General features: G+C 63.7%; 2 protein-coding genes and 1 long non-coding RNA gene across 4 annotated transcripts; 2 read left to right on the top strand and 1 right to left on the bottom strand.

Annotated features, from left to right (window-relative positions):
• Positions 1-179: 179 nt before the first annotated feature.
• THOP1 (thimet oligopeptidase 1) lies at positions 180-10,196 on the top strand. Of its 2 annotated transcripts, XM_077788817.1 has the most exons (13): positions 180-357; positions 632-835; positions 3,795-3,943; positions 4,983-5,090; positions 5,835-5,937; positions 6,047-6,207; positions 6,686-6,821; positions 6,905-7,271; positions 7,524-7,725; positions 7,812-7,998; positions 8,258-8,386; positions 8,583-8,719; positions 8,807-10,196. In XM_077788817.1, the coding sequence occupies exons 1-13, from the start codon at positions 342-344 to the stop codon at positions 8,960-8,962; spliced, it is 2,055 nt and encodes a 684-aa protein (XP_077644943.1). In that variant the 5' UTR covers positions 180-341; the 3' UTR covers positions 8,963-10,196. The 2 variants fall into 2 exon arrangements, with proteins under 2 accessions (XP_077644943.1, XP_077644942.1); XM_077788816.1 differs by lacking the exon at positions 180-357 and having other exon boundaries at positions 595-835.
• A 1,271-nt stretch (positions 10,197-11,467) lies between these two features.
• On the bottom strand, positions 11,468-15,249 carry LOC110483735 (polo like kinase 5 (inactive)). Its single transcript, XM_031507100.2, has 7 exons — positions 15,151-15,249; positions 14,773-14,880; positions 14,481-14,597; positions 12,934-13,063; positions 12,766-12,853; positions 11,918-12,116; positions 11,468-11,833 (listed from the first exon to the last, which is right to left on the bottom strand). The coding sequence occupies exons 1-7, from the start codon at positions 15,247-15,249 to the stop codon at positions 11,663-11,665; spliced, it is 912 nt and encodes a 303-aa protein (XP_031362960.2). The 3' UTR covers positions 11,468-11,662.
• Positions 15,250-15,898: 649 nt separating this feature from the next.
• Positions 15,899-16,991, top strand: LOC144247587 (uncharacterized). The gene is made up of 3 exons (XR_013341213.1): positions 15,899-15,944; positions 16,822-16,873; positions 16,969-16,991. It is a non-coding gene; the product is annotated as an uncharacterized LOC144247587 (long non-coding RNA).
• The last annotated feature ends 1 nt before the right edge of the window (position 16,992 follows it).

Below are 16,992 nucleotides of genomic sequence, written 5' to 3' on the forward strand. Positions count from 1 at the left end.
CCCGCCCCCAGCGGGACCATAGAGATGCCGGCGTTGCCACGGCAACGCGCGGGGGCGTTGCCATGGGAACGGGCGGGCGGGACCCGGGGATGCTCCGCGCCCGCCCCGCGCCCGCTCCCGGCCGGCCCGGAGGGTCGCGGCGGGGATGAGCCGCCCCCGCCGCCCGGCCCCGGTGCGGCGCGGGCGCGGCGGGAGCGGCCCGGTCCTCCAGGCTCCCAGCATGCCCCGCTCTCCCGCCCGCCTCTCCGGTCGGGGCACATGCTCGGTGCGTGGGGCCGGCCCGGTTTCCTCCCGGCCTCGTCAGCAGCGCGGGGCCTCCCGGTACCCCCGGCACCCCCGACATGGCCCCGCCGACAGGTACCGGCGGGATGGGGGCACCGGGGAGAGCGGTGAGGGGAGAGGGATGGGGCGGCAGCACCGGGCCGGGGCCGGTCCCCCGGGCCGGCCGGGGTCTCCTCTCCCCGCGGGTCACCTCTGTGGCCCCGTCCCCGAGCAGCCGGCGGGGCACGGAGTCGGGTTTCGGGACCGGGAGGGGCGAGGAGCGCCCGCTCGGCGATCCCGCCGCCGATTCCCGGCGGCCGGGCTCTGCCCGGAATGCTCCCCCCGAGCTGTCGCCGCCGCTGTCCCGCAGGGAATGTCGTGGACGGCCAGGCCCCGCGGCCCGTGGCCAGCCAGCTGCGCTGGGACCTGACGGCCGAGCAGATCGAGGCCATGGCCGCCGAGCTGACCGAGAGCACCAAGCTGGTGTACGACCGCGTGGGAGCCCAGGAGCGCGGGGAGGTCTCCTACGAGAACACGCTGAAGGCTCTGGCGGACGTGGAGGTGGAGTACACAGGTGGGATCAGGCTGGAGGGGACTGCTCCTGCTGGAACAGGGTGGGATTGGGCTGGGGGAGCTGTTCCTGCTGGAGGAGGGTGGGATTGGGCTGGGGGAGCTGTTCCTGCTGGAAGAGGGTGGGATTGGGCTGGGGGAGCTGTTCCTGCTGGAAGAGGGTGGGATGCACAGGTGGGATCTGTGGGATCAGGCTGGAGGGGGCTGTTCCTGCTGGAGGAGGGTGGGATTGGGCTGGGGGAGCTGTTCCTGCCGGCAAAGGGTGGGATACACAGGTGGGATCTGTGGGATTGGGCTGGGGGAGCTGTTCCTGCCGGCAAAGGGTGGGATACACAGGTGGCATTGGTGGGATCGGGCTGGGGGAGCTGTTCCTGCTGGCACAGGATGGGATGCACAGGTAGGATCTGTGGGATTAGTGGGATCGGGCTGGGGGAGCTGTTCCTGCTGGAAGAGGGTGGGATGCACAGGTGGGATCTGTGGAATCAGGCTGGAGGGAGCTGTTCCTGCTGGCACAGGATGGGATTGCTGGGATTGGGCTGGAGGAAGTTGTTCCTACTGGAAGAGGGTGGGATACACAGTAGGATCAATGGGATTAGGCTGGAGGGGGCTGTTCCTGCTGGCACAGGGTGGGATTGGTAGGATTGGGCTGGGGGATCTGTTTCTGCCAGTAGAGGGTGGGATCAGTGGGATTAGTGGGATCAGGCTGGAAGGAGCTGTCCCTGCTGGAAGAGGGTGGGATACAAAGGTGGAATACACAGGTGGGATCAGTGGGATTAGGCTGGAGGGGGCTGTTCCTGCTGGCAAAGGGTGGGATACACAGGTAGGATCTGTGGGATTAGTGGGATTGGGCTGGAGGGAGCTGTTCCTGCTGGAAGAGGGTGGGATACACAGGTGGGATCAGTGGGATCAGACTGGAGGGGGCTGTTCCTGCTGGCAAAGGGTGGGATTGGGGCTGGGATAGCTGTTCCTGCTGGCAGAAGGTGGGATACACAGGTGGCATTGGTGGGATTGGGTTGAGGGAGCTGTTCCTGCTGGAAGAGGGTGGGGTACAAAGGTGGGATCTGTGGGATTGGGCTGGAAGGAGCTGTTTCTGCTGGCACAGGATGGGATGCACAGGTAGGATCTGTGGGATTGGTGGGATTGGGTTGAGGGAGCTGTTCCTGCTGGCACAGGGTGGGATGCACAGGTGGGATCTGTGGGATTAGTGGGATTGGGCTGGGGGAGCTGTTCCTGCTGGAAGAGGGTGGGGTACAAAGGTGAGATCTGTGGGATTGGGCTGGAAGGAGCTGTTCCTGCTGGCACAGGATGGGATGCACAGGTGGGATACACCTTCCTCTTCCCGGGAAGGCGGGAGGTTCTCGGCTTGCCCAGAGCGGCTGTGCCTGCCCCATCCCTGGGAAGGTCCAAGGCCAGCTTGGGATAGTGGGAGATGTCCCTGCCCATAGCAGGGCTGAGCTTTGAGAGACTTTCCAACCCATTCTACGATTATTAGGATTTTTGGATTTTTTTTTTTTAGCTCTGTGCTGTCACCTGCTTTTCTCTCCCCGTGGCTGCCAGCAGAATGTTGGTTTTATTCCCAGTTAATGTTTACACAACCAGGAGCCAGCACAAAGAGCAGATTTGGAAAAGCAAATTAACCCAAGGCCAGCAGGAGCAGCCATGTCCCCAAAGCTGTCCCAGCTTTCCCGTGTCACCAGTGGGAGCAGAGAAAAGATCCCAAAAACTCTCACTTCCTTCCTCAATTTTCCCTGGGACAGTGGACAAATGTCTCTCCATGTGCCTTGTTTGCTGCTGGAATTTTTTGGGAGAGTCAATCCTGCTGGGATTTTTTGGGAGACTCAGTCCTGCTGGGATATTTTGGGAGAATCAGTCCCATTAGGATTTTTTGGGAGGATAAATCCTGCAGGGACTTTTTGGGAAAATCAATCCTGCTAGGATTTTTTGGGAGATTCAATCCCGCTGTGATTTTTTTGGGAGAATCAATCCTGCTGGGATTTTTTTTGGAAAATCAATCCTGCTGGCATTTTTTTGGGAGGATAATCCTGCTGGCATTTTTTGGGAGATTCAATCCTGCTGTGATTTTTTTTGGGAGAATCAATCCCGCTGGCATTTTTTTAGGGGTGGGGAGTACCACGACGTGATGGCACCAAAACTGTGCTCTTCTGGTGGCTTTCTGGATGATTATTTGCAGCAGGGTGACAATTCTGTGGCCCCTCCTCGTGACACCTGGGCTGCTCCCTGTGCTCGAGCTGCCCCACCTGTCTGGGGCCGGGAGCAGCCTCGTCCTCCTCCTCTCCCAGTTCTTTTTTCCCTAAAATAATTGGGGAAAAAGCATAATTCCTTTTGCTCAGCAGGAGGAATGTGCACCTCAGCACGGCTGTCAGCACTTCCCTGCCTGAGCTGCCTGTTCAGCTTCTGCTGGGGGCAGAATCCAGGTGCCTGGAGAGCACCTGGAGTGCTGCTCTTGGAGCTTTTTGCAGGGATAACAGCAGGGAATGTTCTCCTTGCCTTCCCACGTGGAATTGCGTCAGGACAGGGCGCACCTGGGGCATGGTGGCTTTTTTGGGAAGTGTCTGCGGGAAGGGATTGTCCCACTTTGAGCTTTAAAGGAGGCAGGGAATGCTGCTGCCATCAGGAATCGTGGAATTCCTCCAGCTGCAAAGGAGCATCGAGTCCAACTCCTGGCCCTGCACAGGCCTCCCCAAACCTCCCGTGCTGCCACAGCTGGGGCAGAGCTGTTGGGGGCTCACAGGCACAGAATTCCCGTGGATTTTGGGAGGATTGTGGCGGGAATCCAGCAGGGTGGATGTGCTGGGCAGCAGGGAAGGCACCAAAGGGAGCAGGAGCCACATCCCACCTCCCTCCCCTGCAGCGTGGTGGAAAAGGCTCTGGGGCTGCCAGCCTGGCTCCGGGCGTGTGCTGGGACGTGGAGCCACCATCCCTGTCCCCTTTTCTCCTGCCAGTCCGTAGGAACATGCTGGATTTCCCCCAGCACGTGTCCCCCTGCAAGGCCACCCGCGCCGCCAGCACCGAGGCCGACAAGAAGCTCTCGGAGTTCGACGTGGAGATGAGCATGAGGCAGGACGTGTACCAGAGGATTGTGTGGCTCCAGGTACGTCCTCTGCCACCTGCAACCCCCTGGAATTCCAGCAGATCCTTCTGCCTCATCCCAGAGCTGAGAAGGGAACGATGCAGGAGTGGGGTGTGGGCACGGCAGAGGGAGGGGTGGGAAATTTGGGATTGAGGGCTCTGCCTCCACTCAGAGCCTTGATCCCCTCTTTGCTGAGGGGCTTTTGGGAAATCCAACCCATCTCAGTGGTGATCCCCCTCCAAAATGCTGATGGGGCACAAAGGTGACGTGTTTAAAGCAGCCTGGTGTCGGAATCTGTGGTATTGATGATTCTGAGATTGTAAAAGTCTCTGTCTTTCAAAGAATCAGCCATAATTGGTCTGTGCTGGTTTCCAGGTTGTTTATTCTGTTTATCTCTCACATGTTCTGCTGCCCTGCCCAGCTCTGTCCTGCAGGGCAGCGTGTGGGGCTCTGCCCTCAGTGGGATGTTACAAACATTAAATACCAGAAACTCCCTGGGCTGCATTTACAAGAACGTGCCAATATCTGTCACCTACGTTGGACAGTGTGTGCCCAGCCTGAACCAACAGAAAAATGCCAACACCACAGTGAGACATGGAGGGCATGAAGAAGGAGAAAAAGGACAAGGCACACCCAATTTCCTCCATCTTGTCCCCTTTGGACCCCTCATCTAGAATCCTAAAATTTTACTTTTGCACCCGTGCCACACTTAATTGTTACTTATATCAAACCCTCAGAGCTGGTAATTCATCCTGTCCGCAGGATGTAAGATTGAAAACTCTTTTCCATGGCCAGAGATCACAGCCAGTGTCTCTGGGGGCTCTGTCCAGGGGGTTCCTGACCCCTGCCAGGGTCCCAGGGCAGCCAGAGGGAAACTCTGCATTTCCACAGTTGGGAGGAACCCATGTCCTGAGGTGACACAGGAACCTCTGCACCAAACCAGAGCCTTCCCTGGAGCTTTTCCATCTGCTGGTGTTCCCAGAACTCCCACTGGGAAGCATCTTCCTGCAGCACCTGCTCCTGCAGCTCCCTGAGGAGGAGGAGTTGTTTTGTTTTGCAGGAGAAAGCAGAGAGTGCTTCCCTGAAGCCCGAGGCAAAGAGGTACCTGGAGAGGCTGATCAAGCTGGGAAAAAGGAACGGGCTCCACCTCCCTGAGGAGACACAGGAGGTGAGAGCACAGAGTTCCAAGATGGTTTGGGATGAAGGGACCTTCAAGCCCATCTTGCACTGTCCCAGGTTGCTCCAAGCTGGCCTTGGACACTTCCAGGGAAGGGGCAGCCACAGCTCCTCTGGGAAATCTGCGCCAGGGCCTCCCCACCCTCACAGGAAGGATTTTTTTCCTAATATCCCATCTAATCCTGCTTCCTGTCAGTCTGAATCCATTCCCTCCTCGTCCTGGCAGGGCTCAGGGCAGGGTCTGAGCTCAGGTTTGTGTTTTGCCCCCAGTTCCGGTGGTTTTGGGTGATGTCTCCAGTTTTCCCTTTTTCCTTTCCGTTGAAAGGGTGATGTTAACAAAATGGGGGTTTAGGAATTCCTGAGAAGGTGAAATAGGGGAATTGGCACCAAATCCCCACGTGCCAAGGGCTGGAGTTGAGGTGGGGAGGGCTGAGCTGCTCGGGGGCCTCCATCTCTTACCATGCACCAGCAGAGGAGCTCAAAACTGGGTTAAAAGCAGAGGAAAATGGGAAATGAGGAGAGAGGAGGTTACTGCAGCTCCTGAAGCAGCAGGGAGCAGGCAGGACTTTGCTGAGGTGGCTGATCCCTGCCAGGTGTGAGCCTGGAGAGCCTTTCCAGGCTGCTGCCTCACCATCTTTAATTGTGCCCCTTTGGGCTGGGCAGCTCAGCAGGGTGGGGACAGCCTGAGTGCCCCTCCCCAGCTCTGACTTTTCTCCGATTTTTCTGCGTTTTGAAGAAAATCAAAGCTATCAAGAAAAAGCTGAGCGTGCTGTGCATCGACTTCAACAAGAACCTCAACGAGGACACCACCTTCCTGCCCTTCTCCAGGGAGGAATTAGGTATGGAGTGCTCTGCTGGCAGGGCCCCCAGTGCCTGCACTGGATGATCCCAGAGCATTCCTGCAGAATCCCGGGCTCGCCCTCAGCCCCTGCCTTGCTCTTTTCCCAGGGGGGCTCCCTGAGGACTTCCTGAACTCCCTGGAGAAGACAGAGGATGGGAAGCTGAAGGTCACCCTGAAGTACCCACACTACTTCCCCCTGCTGAAGAAGTGCTACGTGCCCGAGACCAGGAGGAAGGTGGAGGAGATGTTCAACTCCAGGTGCAAAGAGGTCGGTGGGGCTGACCAGGGGATCTCCCCTGGCAGTTGTGTTTCTTTCCACACTGCTTCCCTTTGTCGCTGTCGAGGCAGGACGGGAATGAGGAGACTCTGACCAGAAGGCTGTGAGAGTAAAACTCTGATTTATTCAAAATACACTGCTCTTTATACAGAGCTTTGTGAGGACCAACTCCTGAGAGTAAAACTCTGATTTATTCAAAATACACTGCTGTTTTATACAGAGCTTCACAAGGATCAAATCCATTGGTTCTGAAGTGAAAACAACCCACAGCATTGGTGCAAAGTGCTTGACACACAGTGATAGAACTTAACTATAAACAGTGTGAAAAACAAGAGAGATAAAGAATTATTTACATTCTTCCCCAGCTCTTTCCCAGGTTTTTGCTTGGCTAGAAACTCTCAGTTTCTTTCTTTAACTGAATCTGAGAGCCACATCCCTTCTCCCCCGTGTGCTTCACTCTGCCGTGCAGGAGAACTGCCTGATCCTGAAGGAGCTGGTGGACCTGAGGGCTCAGAAGGCCAATCTGCTGGGCTTCAGCACCCACGCCGACTTCGTGCTGGAGATGAACATGGCCAAGAGCAGCCGGACGGTGGCCACGTTCCTGGGTAGGTCCTGGGGCCAAGCAGGGACGTCCTGGGCCGGGTGTGCTGCTCTGATCCCTGATCCCAGCCCTGCCTGGCTTCCCCAGATGAGCTGGCCCAGAAGCTGAAGCCCCTGGGGGAGAAGGAGCGGGCCGTGATCCTGGACCTGAAGAAGAAGGAGTGCGAGAAGCGCGGGCTGGACTTCGACAACCGCATCAATGCCTGGGACATGCGCTACTACATGAACCAGGTGGAGGAGACCAAGTACAGCGTGGACCAGAACCTGCTCAAGGAGTATTTCCCCATGCAGGTGGTCACCACGGGCCTCCTGGCCATCTACCAGGAGCTGCTGGGCCTCACCTTCCACCTGGAGGAGAAGGCTCAGGTTTGGCACGAGGACGTGCAGCTCTACACGGTGAGGGACGCGTCCTCCGGGGAGACCATCGGGAAGTTCTACCTGGACCTGTACCCACGGTGAGGCCTGGGGAGGGGGGAAATCCGGGAGCAGGGCTGGGGCAGGGGGAGCAGAGCCTGAGGAAGAGGAGATTCCTGCTCCCAGTTGTGTGGAGGGGAGGGAGTGCCACGTGCTGGGGCAGGGATGTCACCGAGGTGTCACCGAGGTGTCACCAGGGCGGTCACCGGGAGCTCCTCAGAGGACCACAACGGGGCAGGCCATGGCTGTGTGTGGGTTTTGGGGGGATCCCTGAGCCTCCTGTCCCTCCCTAGGGAAGGGAAGTACGGACACGCCGCCTGCTTCGGCCTCCAGCCCGGCTGCCTCTTGCCGGACTCCAGCCGGCAAATCTCGGTGGCCGCCATGGTGGCCAACTTCACCAAGCCCACGCCGGACGCCCCTTCCCTGCTGCAGCACGACGAGGTGGAGACTTACTTCCATGAGTTTGGGCACGTCATGCACCAGCTGTGCTCTCAGGTGAGGCCTCCCTGCGCTGGCACGGCTTGGGGTTCTGCCCCCCAGCCCGTTTTCCCCTGGAATTCCGAGCCGGCCGTGTCCCCCAGGCGGAGTTTGCCATGTTCAGCGGGACGCACGTGGAGCGGGACTTCGTGGAGGCCCCGTCCCAGATGTTGGAGAATTGGGTGTGGGAGAAGGAGCCGCTGCTGCGCATGTCCAGGCACTACAAGACGGGGAGCCCCATCCCGGATGAGCTGCTGGAGAAGCTCATTAAATCCCGGCAGGCAAACACAGGTGGGAGGGGACGGACGTGCTCTGGGCGTGGGGACAGCAAGGGGACACTCGGTGACCTGGCTGGGGACAGAAAGGCTTTTCCTTGCTCGCCGTGGTGCTGGGGGTTCTGAGGGGATGGGGGGAAGGAACCCACAAGTGGGAAAGAGAGAGGGTGACTTGGCACGTGGAAGGGACAAAGAGGTGCCACCAGCCTCGGTGACACTCCTGCAGGCAGCATTCCAGCCTCAGTTTCCCTTCTCCTCCTCGTTTTTTGGAGCAGGGCTCTTCAACCTGCGCCAGATCGTCCTGGCCAAGGTGGACCAGGCGCTGCACACCCAGACCAAGGCTGACCCCGTGGAGGTGTTTGCCCAGCTCTGTGAAGAGGTGCTGGGTGTCCCTGCCACCCCAGGTATGGGCTGCCACCCTTCTGTCCCTCCCAGCCTGGCTCAGCAGGTTCCTCTCAGATGGGGGATGGTTCCTGCTGGCTCCGGGAAAAGCAGGGCTGGAAAAACCTGGAAAGTTCTTCCCTTTGTGCCCTGGGCTGTGAGCACAGCACTGCAGAGGGGGATTTTCCATGGGGAAAACCACCCCTCGTGTCCCCTCAGGTACAAACATGCCGGCCACCTTCGGCCACCTGGCCGGGGGCTACGACGCCCAGTACTACGGCTACCTCTGGAGCGAGGTGTACTCCATGGACATGTTCCACACCCGCTTCAAGCAGGAGGGAATCATGAACTGCAAGGTAGGGAGAGGTTTCTGCCTGCGTGCCCGGGCTGCGGGAGCCAGGCCGGGTGTCCCAGCCCTGCCCGCCCCGTGTGTGTGCCCGCAGGTGGGCATGGATTACAGGAACTGCATCCTGCACCCCGGCGGCTCCGTGGACGCGGCTGACATGCTGAGGAGGTTCCTGGGCCGGGAGCCCAAGCAGGACGCCTTCCTGGCCAGCAAGGGACTGAAGGTGGAGAGCAGCTCGGTGCCTTCGGCCTGAGGTGCTGCTGGGCCCTGCCAGGGGAAGCTCCTGCCCACGCACCCACCCTGGCCTGGCTCCTGTCACCAAACAGCCCCGGCCACCCCTGCCTGGAGCTGCCCCTCCATGCCCCGAGCCCCTCCTGGGCTTTGGGAGCCCCGGGCTCTGTGGTGACACACGGGTGACCCTGCCCTGGTCACCATGGGCTCTGTGGTGACACATGGGTGACTCTGCCCTGGTCACCCCGGGGCTCTGTGGTGACACACGAGTGACCTGCCCTGGTCACCCCAGGGCTCTGTGGTGACACTCAGGTGACCTGCTGTGGTCACCATGGGGCTCTGTGGTGACACTCGGGTGACTCTGCCCTGGTCACCCCGGGCTCTGTGGTGACACTCGGGTGACCCTGCCCTGGTCACCCCGGGGCTCTGTGGTGACACTCGGGTGACCTGCCCTGGTCACCCCGGGGCTCTGTGGTGACACACGAGTGACGTGCTGTGGTCACCCTGGGCTCTGTGGTGACACTCAGGTGACCTGCTGTGGTCACCATGGGGCTCTGTGGTGACACACGAGTGACCTGCCCTGGTCACCATGGGGCTCTGTGGTGACACACGGGTGACCTGCCCTGGTCACCCTGGGCTCTGTGGTGACACACGGGTCACTCTGCCCTGGTCACCCCGGGCTCTGTGGTGACACTCAGGTGACTCTGCCCTGGTCACCCAGGGCTCTGTGGTGACACTCAGGTGACTCTGCCCTGGTCACCCTGGGCTCTGTGGTGACACACGGATGACCTGCCCTGGTCACCCCGGGGCTCTGTGGTGACACACAGATGACCTGCCCTGGTCACCCCGGGGCTCTGTGGTGACACACAGATGACCTGCCCTGGTCACCCTGGGCTCTGTGGTGACACACGGGTCACTCTGCCCTGGTCACCCTGGGCTCTGTGGTGACACACGGGTCACTCTGCCCTGGTCACCCTGGGCTCTGTGGTGACACTCAGGTGACTCTGCCCTGGTCACCCTGGGCTCTGTGGTGACACACGGATGACTGTGCCCTGGTCACCCCGGGGCTCTGTGGTGACACACGGATGACCTGCTGTGGTCACCCCAGGGCTCTGGGTCACCCACACCAATTGGCTGAACTTTGAACCTGATTTCTGCACAAGGGTGAGTTTTTGGCCTCATTTGGTGCCGGGGAGGAGGGGGAGTTCCCAAACTTGAATCTTTGTTTTTAAATCCCTTCTCTTTTAAGAAACCTCGTTGTTGTTGTTGTTGTTGTTGTTGTTGCCACCTCGGCTTGGTTTGTGTCCCGGGACAGACATGACTGTCACCAGGGCAGGGACAGTCCTGCTCTCCTCATCTCTGGGCAGCTCTTGGCTGAGCAGCAAAGATGGGGAGATCCCAGAGCTCAAAACCACAGGGAATTGACTGGAACATCCTGCCCTGAGCCCCTCAGGGACCTTCCTGCCAGGCAGGGGGACAGAGGTGGCCGGTGCAGGTGTTCCAGAGCAGGGAATTTGGGGACGTGACCTCTGTCAGATGTCCCAGGGCCATCTCGAGGTCATCCTGGGGCCACCCCAGGGCGTTGGGGGGCTCGGGCTGTGGCAGCCGAGGGTGTTGCTGTTGCTGTCAGCTCCGAGGGGGCTGGGCCAGGGCAGGGTTGTGTTTAGGACTGAAAACACCGAGCTGACAGCTTCAAACAACACAAATGCCAGGCTAAAAATACCCCGTGGGCTCCATGCCTGGTCTTGAGCTGCCGGGAGGGACAGCAGCCAGGCCGGGCTGTGCCACCTGCCCCTGGCTGTCCCCAGTGTCCCCAGAGCCTGCGTGGCACAAAGCTCCTGACCCCCAGGGCAAAGGCTGCCTTTGCTCCCGGCTTGGGAAAGGTCTTGGGGCGCTTCCTCGGGGGCTGAGGAGCTCCAAGGGGGGAGCTGGGATTTGTGTCCCAGCCCTTCCAGCCTCTGTGCACTGCGTGAGGCTCTCAGATGTGATTTGAGGGCTCTCAGATCCATCCCTGCCGCTCTGCCGTGGTTTGGGGACACGAGTGACGGCGCCCCGGGCTGTTCCTTGTTCCCTCTCCTTGTCACCAAAGGGACAAGGCTCCCCCCAGTGCACAGTGTTGCTGTCACCTCCCTCCCCCAGGCCCTGCTGGTGACACGGGAAGGTCGGTGACAACCCCTGGGGTCCGGGAGAGGCTCCTTGGTGCTTGCTGGGGCCACCTGGAGCATCTTGTCCTTGTCCCTCCCTCCGTGTTTCAGGCACGGCCGGGCGCTGCCCGCCCGCGCTGCCCCTGGGTGTTTTTAGTGTCCTATTTTACTGAGCTTTCATCGTTTTCCCCGACTCTTCTCTCCAGAGAGAGAGAGAAAGAAGTGAAGCTGAACAGGGAAACCATGCACTTTCCTCCCTCCTTCCCAGCCCACAGCTCCCTCTGTCCCCTCTCCAGTGTCCCCACTGACCTGGCACCTCTCCAGTCCCAGGAGCAGCACCGGGACGTGGAGCTGCACCTCCCCATCCCCATCCCAGGCTGGCAGGGAAGAGAGCTCCTTTTTATTTTGGGGTTTGGATTCCGGGGTTGTTTTTTTTCCTGTTAACCGTTTCAAGGGCAAACTGGTGTGTGTGTGTGTGTGTGTGTGTGTATGTGTGTGTGTGTGTGTGTGTGTGTGTGTGTACTGGTCACGTCCCGCCCCGCTTGTGTCCGTGACTGGATTTTAGACGGTTCCCAGCACTAATAAAGGTTTTCCTCGGTGGAAATTCGGGCTCGGGTCCTTTGGGGAGGGGCAGGCACGCAGCCGCACCCCCGCCAGATCCCCCGCAGGATGCGGCGCAGGGGCTCCTGTCCCACGAAGATGGGCACGGAGTGGCAGGCGCAGGGTGGCAGCGTGCGGGGCGTGAAACCCTGGGGAGCGACAGGCGGTGACCCCCGCGCGTGCCTCAGTGTCCCCGCGTGTCCCCCGTGTCCCCCGTGTCCCCGGGCCCGCACCTGGGTGAGGAAGGGGTGGCCCAGCGCCGCCTCCGGGCTGGGCCGTGCCGCGGGCTCGGGGTGCAGCATGCGGGCGATGAGGGCGCGGGCGCGGGGCGAGAGCTGCGGGGGCAGCGGGTACCGAGCGCTGCGGATGCGCCGGTAGAGCTCGGCCCGGCGGCGAGCCTCGAACGGGGCGTGGCCGGTCAGCGCCGTGTACCTGGGGAGGCCGGGCGGGAGCGACCCGCTGCTCCTCCCGCCGGTGTCGCTGGCCCTCGTCTGGCCCCTCTGGTCTCCCTCCGAGCTCTCCGTCCTCCCTCCATCACCCCTCTTCTTCCTCGCAGCGTGCCTGGCCTCCTCCTGAGCCCCCTGTCCCCCCTCCAGCTCCTCTACTCTTCCTCCAGCCTCTCCATCCTCCTTCCAGCTCTGCTGTCCTTCCATCTCCCCGAATCCCACCCTCCTTCCATCTCCCGGAATCCCACCCTCCTTTCATAATCCCACCCTCCTTCCATCTCCCTGAATCCCACCCTCCTTCCATAATCCCACCCTCCCTCCATCTCCCCTCATCCTCCCTCCATCACCCCTCATCCTCCCTCCCTCTCCCCTCATCCTCCCTCCCTCTCCCCTCATCCCACCCTCCCTCTCCCCTCTCCCTCTCCCCTCTCCCTCTCCCCCCAGCCCCTCTCACAGGGCACAGCCCAGGGCCCAGATATCCGAGGGTCCCGCGTGTCCCCTGCGGTCCAGCACCTCCGGGGCCAGGTAACTGGGTGTCCCACAGAGTGCCCTGAGTTGGGGGGACAGGAGAGGTGACCCCGGCGGACACGGGCGGGGCGAAACCCCCTCGGTGCAGCCCCCCCGGCCCCGCTCACCCCCAGCGCCGCCCGGGCGGTGCCGCCCGCCCTGCCAGCCCCAGGTCCCCGATCTTCACCCGCATCCGCTCCGTCAGCAAGAAGTTACCTGTGCAGGGAGCGACGGGCGTGGTGTCACCCTCAGCCGCCTCGGTCGCCCCCCGGTCACCCCCCGGTGCCCCCACGCACTCAGTTTGAGGTCCCGGTGCACGAGGCCGTGGCCGTGCAGGTAGCGCAGCCCCGAGAGCAGCTGCCGCAGGTAGTACCGCACCTCCGGCTCCGTCAGGCGGCCCCGCGCCCGCACCGTGTCGGCGAGGGACTGGGGACAGAGCGACAGCGGCTGCGACAGCCGGGGGGGACTGGGGACAATGGAGGGGGACACGGGACAGGGACTGGGGACAGAGCGACAGCGGCTGCGACAGCCGGGGGGGACTGGGGACAATGGAGGGGGACACGGGACAGGGACTGGGGACAGAGCGACAGCGGCTGCGACAGCCGGGGGGGGCTGGGGACAATGGAGGGGGACACGGGACAGGGACTGGGGACAGAGCGACAGCGGCTGCGACAGCCGGGGGGGACTGGGGACACGGGACAGAGGGACCGGGACGGGGGATGGAGTGACAGGGACTGGGGACAGAGCGACAGCGGCTGCGACAGCCGGGAGGGGCTGGGGACAATGGAGGGGGACACGGGACAGGGACTGGGGACAGAGCGACAGCGGCTGCGACAGCCGGGAGGGACTGGGGACAATGGAGGGGGACACGGGACAGGGTTTGGGGACAGAGAGAGAGCGGCTGGGACAGCCAGGAGGGACTGGGGACACGGGATAGAGGGACCGGGACGGGGGATGGAGTGACAGGGACTGGGGACAGAGCGACAGCGGCTGCGACAACCGGGGGGGACTGGGGACAAAGGAGGGGGACACGGGACAGGGACTGGGGACAGAGGCTGTGACAGCCAGGAGAGACTGGGGACAATGAAGGGGGACAGGGATCGGGACAGGGACTGGGGACAGAGCGACAGCAGCTGGGACAGCCGGGAGGGGCTGGGGACACGGGACAGAGGGACCGGGACGGGGGATGGAGTGACAGGGACTGGGGACAGAGCGAGAGTGGCTGCGACAGCCGGGAGGGGCTGGGGACAGAGGCTGTGACAGCCAGGAAGGACTGGGGACAATGAAGAGGGACACGGGACAGAAGGACCGAGACAGGGGATGATGGAGGGACAGGGACTGGGACAGAGCGAGGCACCAGGTTGGGCCCTGCTGAAACCCCGGCCTGAGGGTGCTCAGTTTTGGGGTCCAGTTTTGGGGTGTAGGGGCTCAGTTTCAGGGTTTAGGGGCAGTTTTGGGGTTTAGGGACTCGGTTTCGGGGTTCTGGGGCTCCGTTTTGGGGTGTAAGGGCTCAGTTTTGGGGTGCAGAATTTCAGGCTTCAAGGGCTCAGTTTCAGGGTTCAAGAGTTTAGTTTCACGGTTCAAGGGCTCGGTTTTGGGGTTCAAGGGTTCAGTTTTGGGGTTCAAGGGCTCTGTTTCGGGGTTCAAGGGCTCGGTTTCGGGGTTCAAGGGTTCAGTTTTGGGGTTCAAGGGCTCGGTTTGGGGGTTCAAGGGCTCGGTTTCGGAGTTCAAGGGCTCGGTTTCGGGGTTCAAGGGTTCGGTTTCGGAGTTCAAGGGCTCGGTTTCGGGGTTCAAGGGCTCGGTTTCGGGGTTCGGGGGCTCGGTTTCGGGGTGCAGGTCTCACCCCCCGGCTGCAGAGCTCCAGCAGCAGGTAGAGGTGGCCGCCGTCGGCGAAGTGCCCGTGCAGGCGCACGATGTGCCGGTGGCGGAGGCGACTCTGCAGCTCCCGCTCCCGCTCCACCTGCACCGACAGGAGCCCGGCAGCCCCGGCGGGACCCTCGGGGACCGGGGACCCCCCGCACGCACCCCGCGGGGACGGGAACCCACCCAGGCACGCGGGGAGGGGCACCGGGCGGCTCTGCGGGGACCCCACGGGCGCTGTCCCCCCTCCCCGGGGATCGTCCCCCCGGACTCACCCGGTGCCCGGTGCCCGCCGCGGCCAGCCGGGCCCGCGGGATGACCTTCGCCGCGTAGAGCCGGCCGCTGGTCACCTCTGTCACCTGGTAGCAGCGGCCGAAGGTGCCCTGCGAGTGACCCCGCGGCAACGGGGGGACACGAGAGGGTCCCGAGGGTTGGGGTGCCCACCCAGGTGCCCCTCGCCGTGGGGCAAGGAGCCCCAGGGATCGGAGCTGCTGGGGCTCAGTCCTGTGCCTCAGTTTCCCCTTCCCCAGAGGGGATGGGGTGGGTCCCCCTTGGATCGGGACACCTCGGGGACCCCTCCTGGGGGGTGCGGGACCTCCCCCACCCCCGGGTGCCCAGCGGGGAGGGGGCGAGGGGCGGTTCAGGGGATTTACCTCTCCCAGGAGCCGTCCCCGCTTGTAGAGCGTCCCGCTGCCCTCGTCGCGGAGGTACCGGCCGGGGCTGGGCTCAGCCCCTGCGCTCGCCGGGAACATCCTGCCCGCTCTGCCGGGCACCGGGACACCGGGACACCGCTCTGCCACCCCGCGGGACACCCGCACCCCGCCACTGTAACCCCTTCAGCTCCAGCCTGCGGGTGCCCATGGCGCCCAGGGGTGCTGCGCGCCCCCCCCCGCACCCAACACCCACCGCTCCGGCCCCCCGAGCCCCCTCAGAAGACCCCGATCATGAAGCGGAGACCCCCGCGGGGGTCCCGGCCCTCGGGGATGCCCAGCACCGGGGGGTCCCGGCTGGGGATCCGACCGCGCCCGGAGCTCCTGGTGCCTTTTCCCCTCCGCCGCTGGGGCTGAGGGGGTCCCGGGGGGCGCTGATGTCGCTGTGCAGCACCCGCGCCCCCCCGGGATGCCACCAGCACCCCCCCGACCGCCGGAGCTCCGGGCCCCCAAGGGTTAACGGGCGGCCGGGGAGGGCTGGGCGCACCTTTGGGGCTGGATATTAATAACGCGGCGGGGAGGGACGGGCGGCGAACGGGGAGGGTGGGGGGGGAAGCCTCGCCCGGCCCCCCCGGAGCTGCGCAGGCGATGCCCGCTCGCCCCGGGTCCCCCCCGCTCGCCGCCGCCGGGGCGCCGAGCCGGGACCGAGCCGCCGGGACGCCGCGGACGAGGGGCGGCATGGCCGGGGAGAGCCGTGGGGGCGGCTCGGACCCACGCGGGGCACCCCACGGTGCTGGGTAAGCTCCTGATTTCTGCTTTAACCCTCGCGAACCCCCGCCCCGCGGCCCCGCGCGCCCCCCCCCTGGAGCTACTGGGGTAAACTGAGGCACGCGGTGCCCCCCGCGCTGCCGGCAGGGTCTGGGCATCACCCACCCGGCATCGCCCGAGCCTCGGCGGGGTCCGGGCGCTCCCAAACCCCCCTGGAGTGGCAGCAGCGCGACCCCCCCGGCCCTTTCCGTGTCCTGCTCGGGGGACTCAGAGCCGGGGGCTGCCGGTGGCCACCCGCGTCCCCCCGGTCGCCGTGGGAGCTGCGCGGCGGGGCGGAACCGGCTGGGCCGGGGGATTCCCCGACACGGGGATGGGACCCCGGCACCCCCCGCACCCTCCCGGCGCCTCCCACAGCGCCGGGCTGGGCGCTTTGGGGTGCTGCAGGATCGAGCGCTGTGGGGCGCGGGGGCCTCCCGCTGCCCCCCACCCTGCTCGCCCCACGGCGGGGCCGGATCCGGCGCGGGGAGCGACGCGGAGCCCCGGCGAGCAGGTCTGGTCCTGCCCCGGCAGGCAGCGATCCCGGCCCGGCGCCCGCCGCGGGGCCCCGGGGGCGGCGGGGCCGTCGCCCGGGCCGGGGCCGCGTGGGCACGCGTGGGGGACACGGCGTCACCCAGCCTGTGTCACCACCCAGCACCAGTGTCCCCCACCCGCCCGTCCCCGCTGGTGGCACCAGACCCCACATCCCGCCCTGGGGACCCCCGCGCTGGGTCTGGGATTGCCCCCCTCACCCCCGTGCCCCTCGCCGGGGTCCCCGGGGGGGCTCGGCGGTGATGCTGGGCCGGGGGACACCCCGGTGCCACCCCCCTGTCCCTGTCCCTGGTGGGCTCAGGGCTCTCTGCTCCGCAGGTCCTGGCGGCTGCTGCTGCTGGCCTGGCTCAGCCTGGTGGGCACGGCACAGGTGAGGGGCCTGGGGGGCAGCTGGGGGGGCGCACGGTGGCACCCCCAGGCTCCTTCACCCCACCCCCAGCGCTGACCATCACCTTCCTCACGCAGGACCCAGCCCTGGGGACACCAGCG

Source organism: Lonchura striata, chromosome 28, assembly GCF_046129695.1.
Source record: "Lonchura striata isolate bLonStr1 chromosome 28, bLonStr1.mat, whole genome shotgun sequence".
Taxonomy (NCBI): domain Eukaryota; kingdom Metazoa; phylum Chordata; class Aves; order Passeriformes; family Estrildidae; genus Lonchura; species Lonchura striata.